The sequence below is a fragment of the Schistocerca nitens genome, chromosome 3 (genome assembly GCF_023898315.1).
Source record: "Schistocerca nitens isolate TAMUIC-IGC-003100 chromosome 3, iqSchNite1.1, whole genome shotgun sequence".
In the NCBI taxonomy this organism is placed as follows: domain Eukaryota; kingdom Metazoa; phylum Arthropoda; class Insecta; order Orthoptera; family Acrididae; genus Schistocerca; species Schistocerca nitens.
In genome coordinates this window covers 804,595,352-804,617,956 of record NC_064616.1, presented here as the reverse complement: position 1 = coordinate 804,617,956, position 22,605 = coordinate 804,595,352, and the positions used below count along the sequence as shown (strand labels likewise).

At 41.0% G+C, this 22,605-nt stretch overlaps 1 protein-coding gene across 2 annotated transcripts in view; it reads right to left on the bottom strand.

Annotated features, from left to right (window-relative positions):
* The window catches only part of LOC126248829 (zinc finger protein rotund-like), a 910,415-nt gene that overhangs the window by 180,573 nt on the left and 707,237 nt on the right, over positions 1-22,605 (bottom strand). For both annotated transcript variants that reach the window (XM_049950241.1, XM_049950242.1), the window contains exon 4: positions 16,167-16,212. In XM_049950241.1, the coding sequence (XP_049806198.1) occupies positions 16,167-16,212 (46 nt within the window). The remainder of the gene's footprint in view (positions 1-16,166; positions 16,213-22,605) is intronic.

The window sequence follows — 22,605 nt, the reverse complement described above, 5'->3', positions numbered from 1 at the left end:
AAATATAAATGACGTAGTGGATAACATTAGAAGCTCCGTGAGACTGTTGGCGAATGATGCTGAAGTCGCAACACTGGAAAATTTTCTAGTTGTTCAGGCATTAGCAGTTGACCCTCAACATAAACAAATGGAGCGCATTTCGCATAAATAAGGGAAAGCCTGGTTACTGTTTGATTATACTATTCTTGAACAATCATTAGAAACAGTCACATCCATTGCACGGAACGATTTAATTTAGAGGTACGTTCCTTGAAGAATCATTCAATATATTGCTTCCTCTTCCACATACCTCGCGAAAAAATCGTGAATGTAAAATTAGAGGGATTCGAGCTCATACCGAGGCTTACCAACAGTCGATCTTTCGATGCACCATTTGCGACAGGGAAGGGGTAGGCGACAGTAGAAGTCGAAGTACCCTCCGCCAGATACCGTAAGGAATAATGATGTAGATAGATTACTCGTCGACTGTTTCAGACAAGGTTGTCATCTTGAAATGGAAATGCCGTGTGCCGAGGGCCTCCCGTCGGGTAGACCGTTCGCCTGGTGCAAGTCTTTCGATTTGACGCCACTTCGGCGACTTGCGCGTCGATGGGGATGAAATGATGATGATTAGGACAACACAACACACAGTCCCTGAGTGGAGAAAATCTCCGACCCAGCCGGGAATCGAACCCGGGCCCTTTGGATTGACAGTCTGTCGCGCTGACCACTCAGATACCGGGGGCGAACTGTCATCTTGAAAGAAAAGGTGACGCTAGAATCATTTCGCATGTTAGATTCTAAGAGCCATGATATCGACCGAATTTCTTAATTGGCGAATGCGCCCCCAATGCGAACCGAATAGGTAGAATGTGTTTTCTGCTTTTATTTAGGCCAGTGCCGAATAAGAATACGGTTAAGTGGTGTTAGAGGTAGGCTCTGGCTCTATATGGGTGCCTTACACATATTACTCGTTTACGATCACGAGATAAATGTGATGGTGAAGAGGATGCAAAGCTCGGGCAGTTTGAAATGCCCACCCGCAGCTCTAACAAAGCCTCGTAATAACGACTTCGTGCCATAGAAACAGACTTTACCAACAAGACTAATAGAAATTTATGTCTATCGAGAATAATAAATTGATATGCTATGGTATTTTAATTCCATTAGATGCAAAGTACTATAAAACATTTTAGGTCTTTAGACGTGGAAGTGTCCACTGCCCATGCTGATTGTACTCGTCATCCATAACTGGATAAATTAAAATAATGAAAGAAAGAACTGAAGAAGTATAAGCATGTGCAGCTGTATAGAAAATTTTATTCCAACAATTGTGAAAACTGCAACGATACGAGCACAGAATTACGAGATATTAGAGTTTTGATTCAGCTGATCGATCTAAATTTACGAGTGCCGAAAGTGAGGGGGAGACGCCATTGTTGCAGAGAGGGGCAGTGAAAGTCGTAAAAACGCGTTGTTGGGACGCGGGAGAAGCCACGGCGTAGGGAATGTTTCGAAGGCTGGCGGATGGATTCGAACTGTGTACTAAGCAAAAATACAGCGTAGTTTGCAGCGGCAGACTCCGAGCGGGTGGAAGAGTGCAAAGTGTATAGAGACAGAGGAAAAGTAGGATATGCTAAAGTTAGGAATTGTCTTAGGAGATAGGCAAAATTCTGACAGATATCCTTCTGCAATGGAGCTGTCGACGGAAGGTTTTCTTGTACCAAAAACATTAACACTTTTTAAATATGATGGTGTAACGTCATTGTCGCTTAGGACGGGTAGCAATTGGGAGCACGCGCCATTGATCAGAAGAATGTGACTGGAGCCTGAAATGTCGGATGTGGTGAGAGAGGCGGCTGCAGAGCTATGGCAAAATACGCTTTAACTTTGTTCATATTACACAAATAAGGTATTTGCAAGTTAAGCTGCGTAAGAAGTGAATTTGTTTGGTAACTATAAGTATTTTTGATTGGTGACAAATTCGCAGACTTAGAAAGCGTCAGACAATGCGCAAAGCTTATGCTAGTTGTGATGCCATTACCGATATTCGTGTTAGTTAAGTTGGGTGTCTTTGCTACTCCAGTGTTTACTGCTTCAGCGTTGTGTTGGTTGAAACAGTGCCAGCATTTCCTAAACCATCCTGGTGATGTGGTAGCAAGACCTCTGTGGCTGGTACAGGATTCAAGCACAGCAGAATTGTAGCAGATTAGTATTTTACATTCTGGTGCAAGTAACTTTCTCTTGTGTATCGGTAGGGTTGGAGCGAAAGTAAAAAGATTCGTTTGACAGAACATGATGAATTCTGAGCGAATCATTTATAGCTGTGTGCAAAAACTGTAACGAATGTACACTTACACAGAACCTCGACAATATAATAAGCTTTTACTAGATATGTCTGTGATTCATTTACGGGTGTAACCACTTCACCAGAGTGCTATTTTCGCAGCACATTCGATCCAAGAATTAACATGCAGGTGTGAAACGTGCTGTTACCTGCCCTGCAGGTAAGATCAGATAAGTCTGACAGGTGGGGAAGGCGTGTACCCCTGATAGACCATCGCTTCCTGATACAGGAAGTTTACATTTGGTACGTTGTTTGCCAATGTTTGGACTGCCGTTATCTCCTCTCGTGGCAAACCGATTTTGTTTGACACGTAAAGGGATGACAAGACAATTTTACTTGAAATACCAGATGGGTTAAGGAAATAGGTTTCAAACTGAAAACACAGTTAAAAAAACAGTTTCATTTGCTCATTATCACCGGACGGTGTGGCCGTGCGGTTCTAGGCGCGTCAGTCTGGAACCGCGTGACCGCTACGGTCGCAGGTTCGAATCCTGCCTCGGGCATGGATGTGTGTGATGTCCTTAGGTTAGTTAGGTTTAAGTAGTTCTAAGTTCTAGGGGACTGATGACCACAGATGTTGAGTCCCATAGTGCTCAGAGCCATTTGAACCATTTGCTCATTATCAGACCATACTTACAGACAACTGGCTTATAATTGGCCAAATCAGCTTTTCAACTCAGTTTTATCTTTACAACTTAGATATATACTTTAGCAGCTCTAAGGTAATGGTATATAACGAGAAATAGCCAGTCCATTCAAAGATCGTAATTGAAAATAATGCACCGGTACACGGGTGCCGAAAACTTAAGGACGAAAGTAACTCTTGCATGATGTGCCACTGTCAAGTAACATAACTCGATGAAACTGGGACCATACATAGAAAGAACTGCTATGGTGTAGTACAGAAGATAATTGAAAGGAATATGCAATGAGACTAACAGAAATGACACTGTTATTCAAAGACAATAATTACGCTGAAGTCACCATAATTTATTATGGTACCGTGGACATAAAAAACGGCGGCATATGGCTCTTAATATGGTGTGGGCTCACCGTAGACAGCGCAGCATGCTCTGCAACGTGCTGCCATGCTGGACACAAGGTTGGTAAGGAGTTCTTGCGGTAGGACGTTCCATTCCTGCACAAGCGCGGTTGACAACTGCTAAGTGGTCGTTGGTGCATGTGGATGTGATGCAATACGCCTTCCCAACGCATCCCACACGTGCTGAATGGGATTCAAATCGGGAGAACAGGCAGGCCATCCCATTCCCCTCATTCCAAAAGCTTCTCCACCTGCGCCGTTCGATGCGTTCGCGCATTTTTATCCTTAAAAATGAAGTATGTAAGGATAATTGATCATTTAGTTTCACATAATTTGCTGTCAAATGTACAGCTTGGTTTTAGAAGTTGTTTAACAATTGCAAATGCTATATTCTCTTTTCTCGGTGAGCTACTGGATGGATTAAACAAAAGGTGTCGAACGCTAGGCATGTTTTTTGATTCAACTAAGGCGTTTGATTGTGTTGATCACAAAATATCGCTCCAGAAGTAGGATCATTGTGGAATATGGGGAGTAGCTCACAATTGGTTCACCTTTACTTTAAGAACAGACAGCAAAAGGTCGTTTTCTACAGTACTGAGAATGGCTATGATGTGGGACCTGAGTGGGGCACAGTTAAATGGGGGTGTCCCAGGGTACAGTGCTGGGGCCACTCCTGTTCCTCATTTGTATAAATGATACGCCTTCTAGTATTACAGGTGATTCTAAAATATTTCTGTTTGGTGATGACACTAGCTTGGTAGTAGAGGGTTTTGTGTGTAACGTTGGCACTGTTTAAATAGTGGAGTTCAAGAAGTAAGTTCATGGCTTGTAGAAAATAAACTGACGTTAAAACACAGTAAGACTCAGTTTTTACAGTTTCTAACACACAGTTCAACGAAACCTGACGTTATAATTACACAGAATGAGCATTAGTGAGACTGAAGATACACATGAGGAAGGACTACAGTGTCACAATGTATTGGCCAGGGGATGTATCATGTTCAAAGGTTTGGAAGTCAGTGTACTTAAGCAATATTATGCCTCTCCACTCCCCAGAATCATTGTGAGCTCTAGCCCAAAAGTTGTTGACGTCAGTATCAGCATTCCTGGGATTCATGACATCAGCATCAGCATTCCAAAAAGCGCCAACATAAGCATCAGCATTCTCTCCGCCCTCCCCTTCCCTTGTGGCCAATGGCACTACATGTGTGTCGATATCATCACGCTCTCAGCCAGTTGTGTCGGAGCCATGGCGCAGTGATGCTTCAGACAGTTGTGTGCAAGTTCAGCCCTCCACCCATCACGCAATTTTAATTTTTATAATTCTGTTGTGTGCGCACCATCATTTGCCATCTATACTTTGTCTAGTATTAATATGCATGTGCGCAACACAGCACTCCAATGTTGCATAAGAGTAGCAGCTAATATTGTACTATTTCCATGCTAGACATAGGAAACTATAGCATGTGTATTTTTATTGATGAGCTGACCTATTGTGATAAATTAATAACGTTATGACATTCTCTATAGATTTTGTTGTTATTCGTACAGCTCCCCATCTGATGCTGGTAGATGGTAGACACACACACACACACACACACACACACACACACACACACACACACACACACACACACACACACACACACAGAGAGAGAGAGAGAGAGAGAGAGAGAGAGAGAGAGACCTTGATGATACATGCAGATTGTGCATGTGGCCAGCATGTGTCGTTTCTCAGTGCACGGCTTGGATTAAAAAACCTTTCATGTCAATGTGAAGTGCAGAATAGTAGTTTGTGCCATGCTATTGTGATGACACTGCATCACAATCCATGTAAAGCATGAAGAATCTGTGATGTGTGCAGAATTAGCTAGTTGTTCAGACATTTGTATATGTAAACACTACATGGGTTTACATTGCCACAGTAAAATAGGCTTCGATCATATTTTCTCATGATAAATATATCCCAAATTCATTGATCCAACGTCGTAAGTGCATTAGGCAGACGAAAAAGTCCTGTATTTTTTATATTAACACATCACACAAATCAGAAACGTGTTTGAGAGGTGATTAATAATTAGAGACTGGATCGAAAGTGGCTGGTGATTGCGGATATTTTTATGAATGCATGTTTACATTAATGTAGCACAGTGGAACTGTAGTACATTTACACATGCAATACTGCATTCAGCGTATTCACATTGAAAAGTTACATCTTGTTCCTTGACACATTGCCTTCTTTAGATATCTATATCTTTGCGAGCAAGAGTCAGATCTCTAGAGATGCTATCCTTTGCATTCCCATAGTTACTGTCATGGAGACAATGACTCTTTCTGAGTTTTGTCGTTATTGTCAACACTAGCAAAGAAAACCGTTTGGAAGATGGTGCTTTTTCCAGCCATAAAAATTGAAAATAGCCATATGTTGGAGTACTGGTCTAAAATGTCAGAATGGAGACCGGTTACTGCATTAAGGGACACATGAAAAATGTTTATAAAGCTCCATTCTCATCTAGATCTGCTGAAAAAATGGAAGCTACATTCCATCTAAATGGTGGGGACTAGATGTTGTACACCTAGTCCTATGCATAGAAATAGCAGTTTAGCAACCAAATGTTTATGCGAAAACAGAATCTTGTAGCTGGGAACAGAATGGATTGTGTGTTTCACCCTGTGTAAAGAACAAAAAGTACTATTTACAACTGTACTCAATGCCCCACTTCCATGTTGTATCGATCAATGAATAAGTTGTAGAACAGCTCCTGTGTGGTGTTTAATAGTGTTCTGTAGTTTTTCCACTGGGGTGATAAGTGTTGTGCCACAAGAAAATACATTCGCCAGCACAGTGATGGTTCTTTGGTTTGCTCCAGGAGGATATTGAACAGAACTATTACATGTAAAATATTAGTTCAGTTTATTACACTATAGAGATGAAGATTGACATAGATTTGTACAGTCAAGGAATGTTGTGAGTATTTACTGCTGTCTCTTGAATATTAAAGTATCACTTGATGCAGACAAATTTACAATACTCTTCAGCTGATGAATAACAAACAATGTTCACATTAAGTTCTGCCTGAGACATATTTTTACACTGGTAGGCTATCTAAGATGATGTTGACGGCTTGATCATTGACTGAGAACTGGGCTGAGTATTCCTCTGCTCAACTGTAAGTAGACTATCGATTGTGATAGTGTAGCAAAGCTCTAGGAGGCGTGGCTACTCTGGCATTTCCTATTCATCAATGCAGCATGCAGTGAGTATACTCTTTTGGTTTCGTTGTGAGGTATTAATCTTGCTGTAGCACCCCTTTCTTTGGATGAGACCACAGTAAGTAAATGCATATCTGGAAGAATGGCTATACAGTATTCACACATATACAATTCTTTTCGGCCACTACAGCTGCATTTTGGACTAGTCTACCAATTTCCGATTTGGTTTGATATTATTTTATACTGTCAAAGTATCTGAATGCAGTGTATGTGCAATTTAAGTATGACATATTTTTATATACACACACACACACTCACACACACACACACACACACACACACACACACACACACACGCGCGCGCACCACAAACTCCCTCTAGCTATTCCTTCTTTCTTCTTCATGGCATCACTCACCAGGTTTTCTTACATCCCAAGTATTGTGCAAACTGCCCCCAGCATATATTGATTGCACTCCAGGGCATGGGGTTCATCCAGATTACATACTGTGCATCTTACAGGACACAGGCTACTGTCTGTCTCCCTCATATTGCCCCTAAATTCAGTAGACGGTTGTGACTCTACCGACACTGTATTGGGGGCTGTAACACTAGCAACTAAACCTAAGTATAAACGCAATAAATACATATAGTGTGTACAGAAAACTCATAACATTATTAATTTATTACAACAGGTCGCCATGTCTGTAAAAATACACATGCAGTAGTTCTCTAAGTCTAGCATGGAATTAGTACAACATAAGTTGCTGCACTTGTGCCACAATGGAGTGCTGTGAAAACAAGCACATATCGGTAGCTTTTGCTGCTAACAACCATACTGTTATCACAGAAAGAATTGACAGATACTTACTGTTAGGCTTCTTCTCTCTGGCTGATTGCTGCTGCTGCTGTGGTGCTTTGTATTGGACAAACTACAGATGACAAATGATCATGCATGTATAAGGAAAGTATAGAAATGAAAATTGCTCAAGGTTTGGGGGCTGAACGTGGCTGAAATCCCAGTGTTTCAGGGGCCGAACACAATTATCTCAGCACATGACAACTTTGACACAGATACCATTGGTCACCATGGGAAGGAGGGAGAGGGGAGGGGAAGCTGATGCTGATGTTGGCAATTCCAGGAATGCTGATGCTGATGTCATCAATTCCAGGAATGCTGATGCTGATTTCATCAATTCCAGGAATGCTGATGTCAGCAATTTTTGGGCCAGGACCTGCAGTGACCCTCTACTCACCATAACTCCTGGTCTACCAAATCTATCACATTCGACAATTTTCCTTGTGCATTATGTGTTCACAGCTCTCGCCATATAAGAGTACGTCCAACATTGTTGAATGCAATCATTGTGGTTGTCCAGATCTTATGGTGTGGGGAGGCATAAGGTTATATTGCCTGGCTGTTAAATCTTTCAACACTGTACTCCCACTGATCATTGTCACTGTGACATTGTACTGCTTGTAAGAGGTACATACAGATATTTCTTCATTTTTAAGGATGAAAATCTGTGACTGCATCGAACAGTGAATGTGGAGAGGCTCTTGGAAAGAGAATATATTCGGTGAATTGACTAGCCTGCCTGTTGCTGCAACTTAAATCCCCACACATATTTAGATGAGCTAAGATTAGATAGACTTTTTATTCTAATGGAGCCATAGTGAAGAGATCCTCCAGAATGAAAAAAATCCCAGAAAAACAAAAGCACCAATAAATATTTACAAATAAAAACAAAGTTGCTAATGTACCTTCTACAGATCCCAAGTGATGTCCTTACGGGTGTGGAATAACATGTTGTGGTATGCATTGGGGAGATGTATTGCAGCATGTCCCCATGGACCAGTGACTATCGACCAGTTGTTGCACTAATGGAGAAATGGAATGCCCTACCACAAGAACCCCTTACTATACAGAGCATGTGTTGCCATCTGTGGTGACCACACACACTATTAAGAACCATATTATGCCATTTGTAATATCAGAGGACCATCATCAATCATGATGACTTCAGTGTAATGACTGTCTTTGAATAAAAGTGTCAATTCTCTTTCTTCAATTGTGTATGTCTTTCAGTTAACTTACATACTATACTGCAGCAGTTCCTACCATGCACGCACCAAGTTGTGTGCAGTATTAACACAGTATCAAATAATGCAGTCAAGACATAAGTTCACGGCTTGTAGAAAATTGATTGATGCTAAATGATAGTAAGACTCAGTTTTTACAGTTTCTAACACACAGTTCCGCAAAAATATCGTTCTGATTACACAGAATGGACATATGATTAGTGAGACTGAACAATTCAGATTCTTAGGCGTTGAGATATAGTAAGCTGTCGTGGAAAACCCACGTTCAGGGCCTTGTTCAAAAACTAAACGCTGCTTTATTTATGATTAGAACAGTATCTGAAATAAGTTGTAATTCAACACGAAAAGTGGTCTACTTCGTTTATTTTTAATCGATTATGATGTAAGTTTTTATTTTTTAGGGTTACTCTTCTGATTCAGAAAGGGTATTTTTGGCTCAGAAACTGGCGGTTCCAGCAATACATGGTGTAAGTTCGCGAACCTCTCATGGACCCCTGTTCAGAAGTCTGGGAATTCTGACAAAAGCCTCTCAATACATATTTTCTGTAATGTATCAGTCTTTTCCCAAGAGTTAGCAGCTTTCGCTCAGTTAATATTAGGCAGAAATCCAATATTCATTTGGATAGAACCTCCTTGACTCTTGTGCAGAAGGGCGTGCAGTATTCTGTTGCATCCATTTTCAATAAAATACCACAAGAATTCAAAAATCTTAGCAGCAATCCACGTACTTTGAAGTCTAAGCTGAAGAGTTCCCTCATGGCTTACCCCCTTTTGCTCTGTCGAGGAACTCCTGGAAAAATTTTAAAAAATTATGCTAATTCCTGTGCTACGCTGTTGATAGAGAAATTAAATAAACTCAGAAATAAAGCGTAAAATCTTCTGTCTTTGACAGGCAATATACCATTAACACTGTTGGGAATTTAACATTCCCAAGACAAACTAGCCTCACTGATATACTCTAACAACGTAGATCGACGTAGACGTGAAAAGAATACGGTAAACAGAGAACCACTGTCTTCTAGGTCGGAAAAGCTAAGCGTTAAGTTCGTTGTGTTCCTAGAAATTGAGGCTAAATCTATAGGCTTTGGTGGCAGCTGAAACAAAAATAATATCACATTGCACATAGAGTTTAGGAAAAAATGTTGACATCCGTAAAAATGAATTAATCGTGTGAAGATTCGAGAAATTACTTAAATTACAGAGGAAGCTACAGCGCCCCATACAGGTAGCTGGATAAGTTTGTGGAAACTATATATGAGATAGCAGGAATCTGATCCCACTGCAGCCGCGGTAACTGGCGGCAGATTACGCGTTTTCACATACGATACAATGACAACATGCATAACGCTCCGTGGACATACATTTTCAGCAGTAGGTGGTACCGGCAATTAAGCCAAGCCTTTGTAAACTTTTTAATTCGTGTTAGTATCTTAATTACCTTCCATGGCGTACGTTTTAAACTGGATGCTGTGTTTCCGTAATACTGTCTCCTCCTTGCCCATATCGGCAACTAAGTAATGTGGCGTCAAAAAGTTATTCAAAAACTACCACACACTAAACATCGTGCCACTTTATATGAAATAATAGTAATAAAAATGCTTCTATTGTGCACAAAAAAGTTCCTTGGTTCTCTTCCTTAAACTGGAAAACGATTAGGAACAATAGCGAGGAAGCTGTATGGCATTCTTGTTTGACTTAATTAGAATCTTTGATCTTCAAAGACGAAATAAGTTATGGTCCGTCTAATGACACCCATTTCGATTAGTTGATGCATCCTACAACACGGAAAGTGAACTCTGAGAAACAACACAAAAGGGTCAGGTAGTAGACTGGAGTGGACTACGTAATTATGAATGTAATGAAAAAGATCGAGAAGACGACCTAACGGAGGGTTGATAGATGACATTAGAGAATATGAAGACCAAAGTGCATGCAGAAGTCTGGAATAGGCCTGTATCTATCTGTGGTTGCCGTATCGCTGCTGCTGATCATGACAGTGATGATGGTGATGAATGCTCCTACCAAATACGGCGACGCTGATTTCACGTTTCACCAGGTCTACCAATTGAGGATCACGTGTCGGGTTTCGTCTGTTATGAAATCCGTAGCGTTCTCACACATTTGACCTAATTTTCAGTTAACCCTGTCAAAAAACTGGTCCTCACTCACGAAGAGATGCATTTGATCGTGTACCGTTATTTTTTTAAGAATTTATATTTTGTTTCACGATAAATTATATCAATTGTCGATGCAATATTAATTGTACGTTTCTTATTGCAAATACCTAAATTCGAAAGCGAGGAGTGTCTGTTGTTGCAATGAATACCTGTTTTACTCTGTCACATTCGGTTTCTCAATGATATTTTCAAACCATATTTTGTCTTTTTGTAGAGTAGGCTCGGAATTAACGTTTGATAACACAGAAATTTGGCAGAAGCGTAAAAGAGTTCACAGATTACTACTAATTCTACTTTGCATTCAGATCATCCCTACATGCATTACTTTGGACATGCACTGTTGCTATAATGATAGTAAATGAAATATAGCTGTACAGTACACGAAGATCTGTAAGAACACCATAGTCCCTTATTAAGCATGGTCCAATTGGGAGTAGTACGTCCTTGTCTTGCTCCGGCTTCTGAACTGACTTATTCAGCCATTTGTATGGGGGAACTGCATTAAAAACCTGGATTTTGAACCGCGGTGCAAGATGGCATTTTGCATGTGTAATAATCGTTTACCAGAAATGGAAGAAATGGTAAATGACTGAAAACCATCTTAGGGCCAACTGGGGATCGGACTAGGGAACTTGGGATAACTAGTCTGGCATTTACTCATTCTTCGATAATCTGTGAAGAGGTAAACAGTTTCATCTTTGGCTTCCCAACAGCGCCTCTATTTGATTCTTATGGTTTACAGGTTAATATTTAGGCGATACAGTGACCAGTAGAGACGTATTACGAACATAAGTTCACTTTTGGTAAGAACATGAGAGAAAGTCGGCTATTCTCTGTACGAAGAAATCATATTGGTTACCTGCTGTAATTTGTGGAAACCATAGAAGAGCTGCACCAGAAGGGACGGATTTCGGTGTGTTTACCCTTGAATGAAAGTCAACGGCTTTATTAAATTGATTCTTAAGTCTTACGATCAGAAACATAGCCTTTCCCTGCCACGCCTCACCTTGAGGTATTTAGCCTGGTGACTTACTGCTATATCCGTCAGTACTTAGATGATTCCTGAAATACACGTAGTGGGTAATGGGAAAGAAGGAAAATGAAGGTAATAATCCAGTTCCAGAGCCTGAGTACGTGTGTGTGTGTGTGTGTGTGTGTGTGTGTGAGAGAGAGAGAGAGAGAGAGAGAGAGAGATACACGCGATCAAGCGTGGATTGGCACACCACATCTTTTTATCTGTAGAGTCTTTGTTCTAGGTGTGTAAACAATTAAACATCGCCGTTTGGCAACCGATGTTATTGCTGTCTTTTATTGAAAAGCAAACTCGATTCGTCCAGTAACTCGATCTTAAATACGAACGGAAGAAGAAGAAGAAGAAGAAGAAGAAGAAGACGAAGAAGTGGAAGACAAAAACAGATTGTCTGACTCGTTTGATTTTTTACTGCGTTTTCTCGTTCTGCTCGTGTTTAAGAACCAGTTACTTCTGAAAGCCACTGTGGATCAGAACAGCAACAGCCCACTCTACTTTTTGGCTAGAAAATGAAAAGTATATAGAAATGCAGTAATTGTTGAATGAACTAGATATGTCACGAAGGGTATTGTAACCTACAATCAGGAAAACAGATATTATCTTTATTACCACTAAATATTGCTCTATAATCAAAATAATGGCGTTTACATAGGTGTGTTTCTAAATGCAAAGATATTACTAAAGCACATGACATACTATTTTCAGGACAGTACTGTGGAAGTGTTAATTTGTTTTCATTTTATGTTACAGTTTATTCTCTGATAGTAGTTTTTCGATAGAGAAAATGCGCTATGAAACTTGTGATGTGCTTGGCTCAGAGAGAGAGAGAGAGAGAGAGAGAGAAACAAGTTGTGGAAGCCGGATAAATCTCGTTTTCATCGTACTTGTGACTAAGATAACGATTACGTAACGCAGAAGACAGGATTCCATGCACTCGAATACTTCAGAACAGAATTCAAAAATAAATCAGTCATGCATGCACACATTAATTATCAGCGATAAGCGGTTGACTCACCGTACTCTAATGAAAGATCCAACAACATCGATCTTTTATAGGAAGCTGTTTGATGTCTAACGTATCGACAATAGACATTGGAAAAGGTTTCTTCCTTTTTGCAGAGACAAATGACAAACAAATGCTCTAGTGTGCCGCACAATTATCCACGCGGTGACAATGCAGTGCCTCTTATCGCAGTCGGCAACATCTGCCTGTATGACGTCAGTCGCAGCTCTTGTTTCAGTCCCCCAACGAATGACGTCAGCAGTCTAGGGCAACAATTAACTTAACGAAACACTGCACTTTACATAATGCGGGAACTTTCTTTCGGCTCTCACTGCGCTAGAACCTGTCGGCCAGCACACAACGCTCACTCCCGAGTACCATAACAACCGAACGACATTCCAGATACTTTAAGGGTACTACCGAAAACTGATCAGTACTGCAAGTAACGAACAATGTATCCAACGCAAGTGGAACAAGCCGGAACAACTATCAAAAGCATTGCCAACTGGACCCGGGCTGGCATTCGAAAGCTTAGTTTGTACAGCTGGACTTCCCCTCCTCCTCGGAGTCGGACGCGGAGGAAGGAGATAAAAGAAAGGAGTCGGGTCGATTCCTATTGGCCAGTGTTTTAAAAGCCGCAGTGGAGGAGGTTAGGGGAGTACCAATGGATAACTCCCCTCTCGTGAGGCAGCGTCCACCTCCAGTGTTACGGTCCTCTGCGCTGCGCTCACATATGCTCGCCGCACTTCCTCCGTGTCTGAGGTAGCGCAGGGCAGAAACACGTGCCAGGAGCGTGACTCCAATCCCCGACTGGGCTTCGGAATCTCGATTGGCTTTGGATTTGGCGAACACATCGCTGAAATACTTATTTCACAGCTCACGGGATGCTACAGTACGACACCTTTCCAACTACGGAAGTGAATCGCGTCTAATGGCTTTTAACAACTAAACATAGGCCACAAACATTCCGATGTTAACTAAGAATTCCTGTCACCTTTAATCTACAAGTAATGAAGGTTCATCGAGCTAGAAAATCTAATTCGATTCCCTCTTAGCAAAGGGTGGTAATTGCTACTAAAAACTTGTTTCCGATCACAGTAAGCAGTTGAATGAAAGAATCTCGAATATCATTCCACCATACCAAAATTCTCTCTATAAAGCTCCGGCGTCTTAAATCAAGAACATTTTCTTCTCTAAAGATATTATGTAATAGTACTTTTACAAACAGTCTGTAACAGGAAACGGAATTTAAGGAAGGAAAATGAGAGCTATCGTAGACTGAACAGCGCAGTTGCAAAGCATTCTAAGCTATATTACATCAGTTTCTACTACCATTCTGGCAAAATAAATAACATTAACTGTTGTGGTAAAATTCAACCAATCCAACCGCATCCTCTTCCAGGTGGTAATGAGAACTTTAAAAGCTGCATTTATTTGATCTGTGTTGCCCTGTTGCGTATCACAACGTTATGTCCTACAGGTCGTTAGGGAATAGGGTTGACAGTGGTTGGTGCTGTCTTTAGTGTCAAGGTTATCTCAATCTCACGTTCATGTTCTGGGTGCATCTTGAGTCCCTTGCTACAGTACGGCGATAAATCTGCAACCGAGCGAGATGGCGCAGTGGTTAGCACACTGGTCTCGCATTCGGGAGGACGAGGGTTCAATCCCGCGTCCGGCAACCCTGATTTAGGTTTTTCGTGATTTCCTTAAATCGCTCCAAGCAAATTCCGGGATGGTTCCTTCGAAAGGGCACGGCCGACTTCCTTCCCCGTCCCTCCCTAATCCGATGAGACCGATGACCTCGCTGTTTGGTCTCCTCCCCCAAACAACCCACCCCCCAATAAATCTGCAAGCCAACTCTTGACCGAAGGAAAGTAAGGTTAGGGGGTGTGATTCTCATGTAAGGTAACTACACCAACGTCGTTTAGTACAAATTTGTCGAGAAGGAAGATGACAGAACAGGCCGAAATATTTTTCGAAAGACGGTTGTACCACAATTCCACAATCCGAGCTATAGATCATCGAACGAAGAAAGACAGAGTTGTATTGATTCCGCAACAAAAATAGCAAGTTTGTTGTATGATAATAGTTACCTGCTCGACTATGGTCGGCTTCTTGAGGAATTCCTTTAGGAACTATAAACAGTATGACTTCAACAAAATGCGAAGCAGATAGTTCAAGGTCACCCCTTCTTTCGCAAGATACCGAAGGATGTAGAAATCAAAAGCTCAGCTCAGCTCAATGCATAGGAAAGGTTTTGATACAGTTCCAGATAGTAATTTAGTAAAACTATTTTGCTCATTGTTGGACTAGATACGCGACTGAGCTGGTAAACTTCTATCGCACAGACTCATTTGGAGTACCTCGTTAGAAGCGAAAATTACTTCGGGCGAACGGCAAAAAGTGTAATAGGAACATTGATAGTGACGGTGTATTACGTAAACCATAGCTGGGATTTGCAACGCCACGTCCGATTTTCTGCCGCATCCTTGTCCGGTCCTGTCAATCTCTAATAACTTCGCCATCGACAGGACGTTGTCTTCAAATGGCTCTGAGCACTATGGGACTTAACTTCTGAGGTCATCAGTCCCCTAGACTTAGAACTACTTAAACCTAACTAACCTAAGGACATCACACACACCCATGCCCGAGGCAGGATTCGAACCTGCGACCGTAGCAGCAGCGCGGTTCCAGACTGTAGCGCCTCTAACCGCACGGCCACCACGGCCGGCACGTTGTCTTCACTGACAACAGTCGTAGAACTTGACGTCACTCATGAATAGTACAATAATCCTACTGTTCTAAAGTCAACACGGGACAGCGTTTGAAAAATTCAGTTGCGGATCTACATCTTTTTTATTCCTGAAGTGTAGCACGGACATTACTGGTGCACGTAATGGCAAGGACCCATATGTGTCCTGTACAACTTGGAGAAAACTGTCATAAATGTATTGGACCTGCACTCTTTTGTAAAAGACAGAAAAATGGCATGATCGCCCAAGAATATTTTAAGTTAATTTCTGACTGGCAAGATTTTTAAGACATCACTTCTTCTCAGGGCTGTGGTAATGATATTGATAGCCTTGCCTCTGCATTGTCACTATCTTTCAAATATTGAATGAAGATCAGAAATAAAAAGTTTTTATGCTTTATAGATTAATACATTGCACAATAAAAAGCACAGCAAAAATTAACGGTTCGATACATCTACACATCTAAGAGAGAAGCACTTGGTTCAGGTGACAAACGTAATCATGTGAGACAATACACAAACCTTTCTGCATGGAATGGTTATGTTGATCCAGCGTACTCATCTTCGCCTGAAAATAAGAAACATGGGAGTTAGTACAACTCTTTGTTTTGGCCTAAACATAGACATCACGTTGAAGAATCAAGTTACATAATACAATTTCTCTTAAACATAAGCACGTACAGTTTATTTTCTGAAATCAATATAACGTAAGTCGTACACTGTATCAGAGCTACAATCTGACAACGGTGTTTTTACAGTGCCATATTAAAAGCATCGAACCTCACCTTGTAGTCTTACGAGTCTGTATCGGTCTTAAAGACACAAACGCATTGTTATATCTACTCTGTTTGACAAATGCTAAGACAAGGTCATGTATTATGTAGTAGGATTTCCTAATATGAGCACTGGCCACATATAACTATATGGAAAAACAGAAAGTTTGCATTCAATTTACAGTACATTACTTTGTCCTTCTTATTCTGCTAATTAAGAAAGGGAGAAACGACTGTTGATAAGTCAATATGTGACCTGTTATTAGTCTTCACGGTTTACGTCAGAACTATATATAGGGTAAACATTCGAACATTACGCCCTGAAAACCGGTTCCTGGAATTTTCTAAATAGGCTTTTAAAATATTTTAAACCTCTTCGACTATCGTTCAGATTTTACACCATTTTCCTACACTTTCCCGCTAATCGCACGATCGTGTACGTAATTCCACTGCCATTATCCTTATCCGATCAAACTCTCTTGGTGTCAAACCTGACATCTCAACAGTATTCCATTTCAGGTCTTACATTTATTTTGTAAACATATATTGTCGTCGACAAAACGACAGTTTCTTAGTACCCTGGAATTTAAGGGGAAATCTACATTAAAATCTACATGGATACTCTGCAAATCACATTTAAGTGCCTGGCAGAGGGTTCATCGAACCACCTTCACAATTCTCTATTATTCCAATCTCGTATAGCGCCCGGAGAGAATAGACACCTATATCTTTCTGTACCAGCTCTGATTTCCCTTATTTTATCGTGGTGATCGTTCCTCCCTATGTAGGTCGGTGTCAACAAAATATTTTCGCATTCGGAGGAAAAAGTTGGTGATTGGAATTTCGTGAGAAGATTTCGTCGCATCGAAAAACGCCTTTCTTTTAATGATGTCCAGCCCAAATCCTGTATCATTTCTGTGACACTCTCTCCCATATTTCGCGATAATACAAAACGTGCTGCCTTTCTTTGAACTTTTTCGATGTACTCCATCAGTCCTATCTGTTAAGGATCCCACACCGCTCATTATTGTCGAAAATATTCCAAGAAAAAGGAAATAAGGTTTTGGTTTAACGTCTCGTCGAAGAAGAGGTCATTAGAGACGTCATACAGGCTCAGATTCGGGGGAGGACAGAAAAGGAAATCGGCCGCCTCCTTTTCAAAGCAATCATACCGGCATTTGCCTAGAGGAATGTTAGGAAATCACGGAAAAACTATAACGGGATGGACAGACGCTGGTTTAAACGTCTGTCATCCTAGATACGAGCTCAGTGTGTTAGTACTGTGGCACACCTGGTAATATTACAACTTACTTGTTTTTAAGCTAAAGCTTCTATATACACCGGCACGCAAAACTTAAAGACCTATTTAACTTTCACATCACATGACACTGTGAAGTAACATAGCTCGATGAAACTTTGCCCACACGTAGAAAGAAATGCTACAGTACATTACAAAAGGTAATTGAGTTGTGCAATAAATTTTAGCTTGTAATAGCGAATATTCTGTTTATGGAAGTGTACATGGAAAAGGCCGGGAGATTCGGAAAGATTCCAGTTAGATTACATCACAGTCAGACAGACATTCCGAAGTTAGTTAGTGGATAGTAAGGAGTACTCAGGAGCAGATATAAACTGAGATCACAATTTAATAATGATGAAAAGTAGGCTGAAGTTTAAGAGACTAATGAGGAAGAATCAGTGTGCAAAGAAGTGGGATACAGAAGTACTAAGGTTGTTCTTAGCATAAGTTAGTTTAGGTAGTGTGTAAGTCTAGGGAGTTTGGTCCCTTAGGAATTCACACGCATTTGAACATTTCTAATGAGGGAAATATTAGAAATCGGAAAGAAAAACATAGATACCAGGAAGATAAGTCCGAAGAAACAACAGCTAACAGAAGAAATACTTCAGTTGGTCGCCGGCTGGTGTGGCCGAGCGGTTCTAGGCGCTTCAGTCTAGAACCACGCGACCGCTACGGTCGCAGGTTCGAACCCTGCTCCGGGCATGGATGTGTGTGATGTCCTTAGGTCAGTTAGGTTTAAGTAGTTCTAAGTTGGGAAGGAAAACATAGGTACAAAGAAGGTAGCTGCGAAGAAACCATGGGTAACAGAAAAAATACTTCAGTTGATTGATGAAAGGAGGAAGTACAAACATGTTCCGGGAAAATCAGGAATACAGAAATAAAAGTCGCTGAGGAATGAAATAAATAGGAAGTGCAGGGAAGCTAAGACGAAATGGCTGCAGGAAAAATGTGAAGACATCGAAAAAGATATGATTGTCGGAAGGACAGACTCAGCATACAGGAAAGTCAAAACAACTTTTGGTGACATTAAAAGCAACGGTGGTAACATTAAGAGTGCAACGGGAATTCAACTGTTAAATGCAGAGGAGAGAGCAGATAGGTGGAAAGAATACATTGAAAGCCTCTATGAGGGTGAAGATTTGTCTGATGTGATAGAAGAAGAAACAGGAGTCGATTTAGAAGAGATAGGGGATCCAGTATTAGAATCGGAATTTAAAAGAGCTTTGGAGGACTTACGGTCAAATAAGGCAGAAGGGATAGATAACATTCCATCAGAATTTCTAAAATCATTGGGGGAAGTGGCAACAAAACGACTATTCACGTTGGTGTGTAGAATATATGAGTCTGGCGACATATCATCTGACTTTCGGAAAAGCATCATCCACACAATTCCGAAGACGGCAAGAGCTGACAAGTGCGAGGATTATCGCACAATCAGCTTAACAGCTCATGCATCGAAGCTGCTTACAAGAATAATATACAGAAGAATGGAAAAGAAAATTGAGAATGCGCTAGGTGACGATCAGTTTGGCTTTAGGAAAAGTAAAGGGACGAGAGAGGCAATTCTGATGTTACGGCTAATAATGGAAGCAAGGCTAAAGAAAAATCAAGACACTTTCATAGGATTTGTCGACCTGGAAAAAGCGTTCGACAATATAAAATGGTGCAAGCTGTTCGAGATTCCGAAAAAAGTTGGGGTAAGCTATAGGGAGAGACGGGTCATATACAATATGTACAACCAAGAGGGAATAATAAGAGTGGACGATCAAGAACGAAGTGCTCGTATTAAGAAGGGTGTAAGACAGGGCTGTAGCCTTTCGCCCCTACTCTTCAATCTGTACATAGAGGAAGCAATTATGGAAATAAAAGAAAGGTTCAGGAGTGGAATTAAAATACAAATGGTTCAAATGGCTCTGAGCACTATGGGACTCAACTGCTGTGGTTATCAGTCCCCTAGAACTTAGAACTACTTAAACCTAACTAACCTAAGGACATCACACACATCCATACCCGAGGCAGGATTCGAACCTGCGACCGTAGCAGTCGCACGGTTCCGGACTGCGCGCCTAGAACCGCGAGACCACCGCGGCCGGCTAAAATACAAGGTGAAAGGATATCAACGATACGATTCGCTGATGACATTGCTATCCTGAGTGAAAGTGAAGAAGAATTAAATGATCTGCTGAACGGAATGAACAGTCTAATGAGTACACAGTATGGTTTGAGAGTAAATCGGAGAAAGACGAAGGTAATGAGAAGTAGTAGAAATGAGAACAGCGAGAAACTTAACATCAGGATTGATGGTCACGAAGTCAATGAAGTTAAGGAATTCTGTGCTACCTAGGCAGTAAAATAACCAATGACGGACGGAGCAAGGAAGACATCAAAAGCAGACTCGCTATGGCAAAAAAGGCATTTATGGCCGAGAGAAGTCTACTAATATCAAATACCGGCCTTAATTTGAGGAAGAAATTTCTGAGGATGTACGTCTGGAGTACAGCATTGTATGGTAGTGAAACATGGACTGTGGGAAAACCGGAACAGAAGAGAATCGAAGCATTTGAGATGTGGTGCTATAGACGAATGTTGAAAATTAGGGGGACTGATAAGGTAAGGAATGAGGAGGTTCTACGCAGAATCGGAGAGGAAAGGAATATATGGAAAACACCGATAAGGAGAAGGGACAGGATGATAGGATATCTGCTAAGACATGAGGGAATGACTTCCATGGTACTAGAGGGAGCTGTAGAGGGCAAAAACTGTAGAGGAAGACAGAGATTGGAATACGTCAAGCAAATAATTGAGGACGTAGGTTGCAAGAGCTACTCTGAGATGAAGAGGTTAGCACAGGAAAGGAATTCGTGGCGGGCCGCATCAAACCAGTCAGTAGACTGATTACCAAAAAAAAAAAAAAAAAAAAAAAAAAAAAAAAAAAAAAAAAAAAAATTCTAAGTTCTAGGGAACTGATGACCTCAGCAGTTAAGTCCCATAGTGCTCAGAGCCATTTGAAGTGATTTTTTTTTTAACTTCAGTTGATCGACGGAAGAAGGAAATGGAAATAAAAAAATGTTCAGGGATATTCAGGAATACAGAAATACAAGTCACTTAGGAATGGAATAAATAGGAAGTTCAGAGAAGATAAGGTGAAAAGGGTGCATGAAAAATGTGATGAAACCGGGAAAAAAATGACTGTCAGAAGGACTAACTAAAGATATAGAGAAGTCAAAACAATATTCGGTGAATATTGGCGGTAACATTAAGAGTGTAACAGGAATTCCACTGTTAAATGCAGAGGAGAGAGCGAATGGGTTTGAACAGTACATTGAAGGCCTCTATGGGCGGGAAGACTTGTCTGATGACGTGATAGAAGAAGAAATAGGAGTCGACAGGGAAGAGTTAGGGGATACAGTATGAGAATCAGAATTTGAAAGGGCTTTGGACGATTTAACATCAGATAACGCGCAAGAGATAGATAACATTCCATTGGAATTTCTAAAATCATTGGGGGAAGTTGCAGCAAAACGACTGTTCACATTGGTGTATAGAATGTATGAGACTGGAGATATACCATTAGACTTTCGAAGAAACATCATTCACACAATTCCGAAGGTAGCAAGAGCGGACAAATGCGAGGTTTATCGTAAAATCAGCTAAACAGCTCCTGCACCCAAGTTGCTGTGAAGAATAATATTCAGACGAATGGAAATGATAATTGAGGATCTGTAGGCGACGATCGGTTTGATTTTAGGAAATGTAAAGGCACCAGAGAAGCACTTCTGACGTTGCGGTTGACAATGCAAGTAAGACTGAAGAAAAATCAAGAAACGTTCGTAGAATTTGTCGACCTGGAAAAAACATTCGACAATGTAAACTGGTGCAAGATGTTCGAAAGCCTAATAAAAATAGAGTTACACTATAGGAAAAGACGGGGAATATACAATACGCACAAGAAACGAGAGGAAAAAATAAAACTGGAAGACCTAGAACGAAGTACTCGGATTAAAAATGGCGTAAGACAGGGATGTAGTCTTTCATCGCTACTGTTCAATGTATACATCGAAGACGTAATGACAGAAATAAAAGAAAGGTTCAAGAGTGCGATTAAAATTCAAGGTCGAAGGATATCAGTGATATGATTAGCTGACGACATTGCTATCCTCAGTGAGAGTGAAGAAGAACTACAGGAGCTAATTGATTGGAATGAACATTCTAATAAGTGCAGAATATGGATCGAGAATAAATCAAAGAAGGCGAAAGTAATGAGAAGTAGTAGAAATGAGAACAGCGGGAAACTTAATATCATAATTGGTGATCACGAAATAGCTGAAGTTAAGGAATTCAGCTACCTAGGTAACAAAATAACGCATGGCGGACGGAGCAAGGAGGACATAAGAAGCACACTATCACTGGCAAAAAGGGAATTCCTGGCCAAGAGAAATCTACTAGTATCAAACATAGGCCTTAGTTTGAGGAAGACATTTCTGAGAGTGTACGTTTGGAGCACAGCATTGTTCAAATGTGTCTGTGAATTCAAAATGGTTCAAATGGCTCTGAGCACTATGGGACTTAACATCTATGGTCATCAGTCCCCTAGAACTTAGAACTACTTAAACCTAACTAACCTAAGGACACCACAAACATCCATGCCCGAGGCAGGATTCGAACCTGCGATCGTAGCAGTCGCGCGGTTCCGGACTGAGCGCCTAGAACCGCGAGACCACCATGGCCGGCTGTGTGTGAATTCCTTAGGACCAAACTGCTGAGGTCACCGGTCCCTAGACTTACACACTACTTAAACTATCTTAAACCAACTTATGCTAAAAACAACACACACACACACACACACACACACACACACACACACACGCGAGATGACTCGAACCTCCGG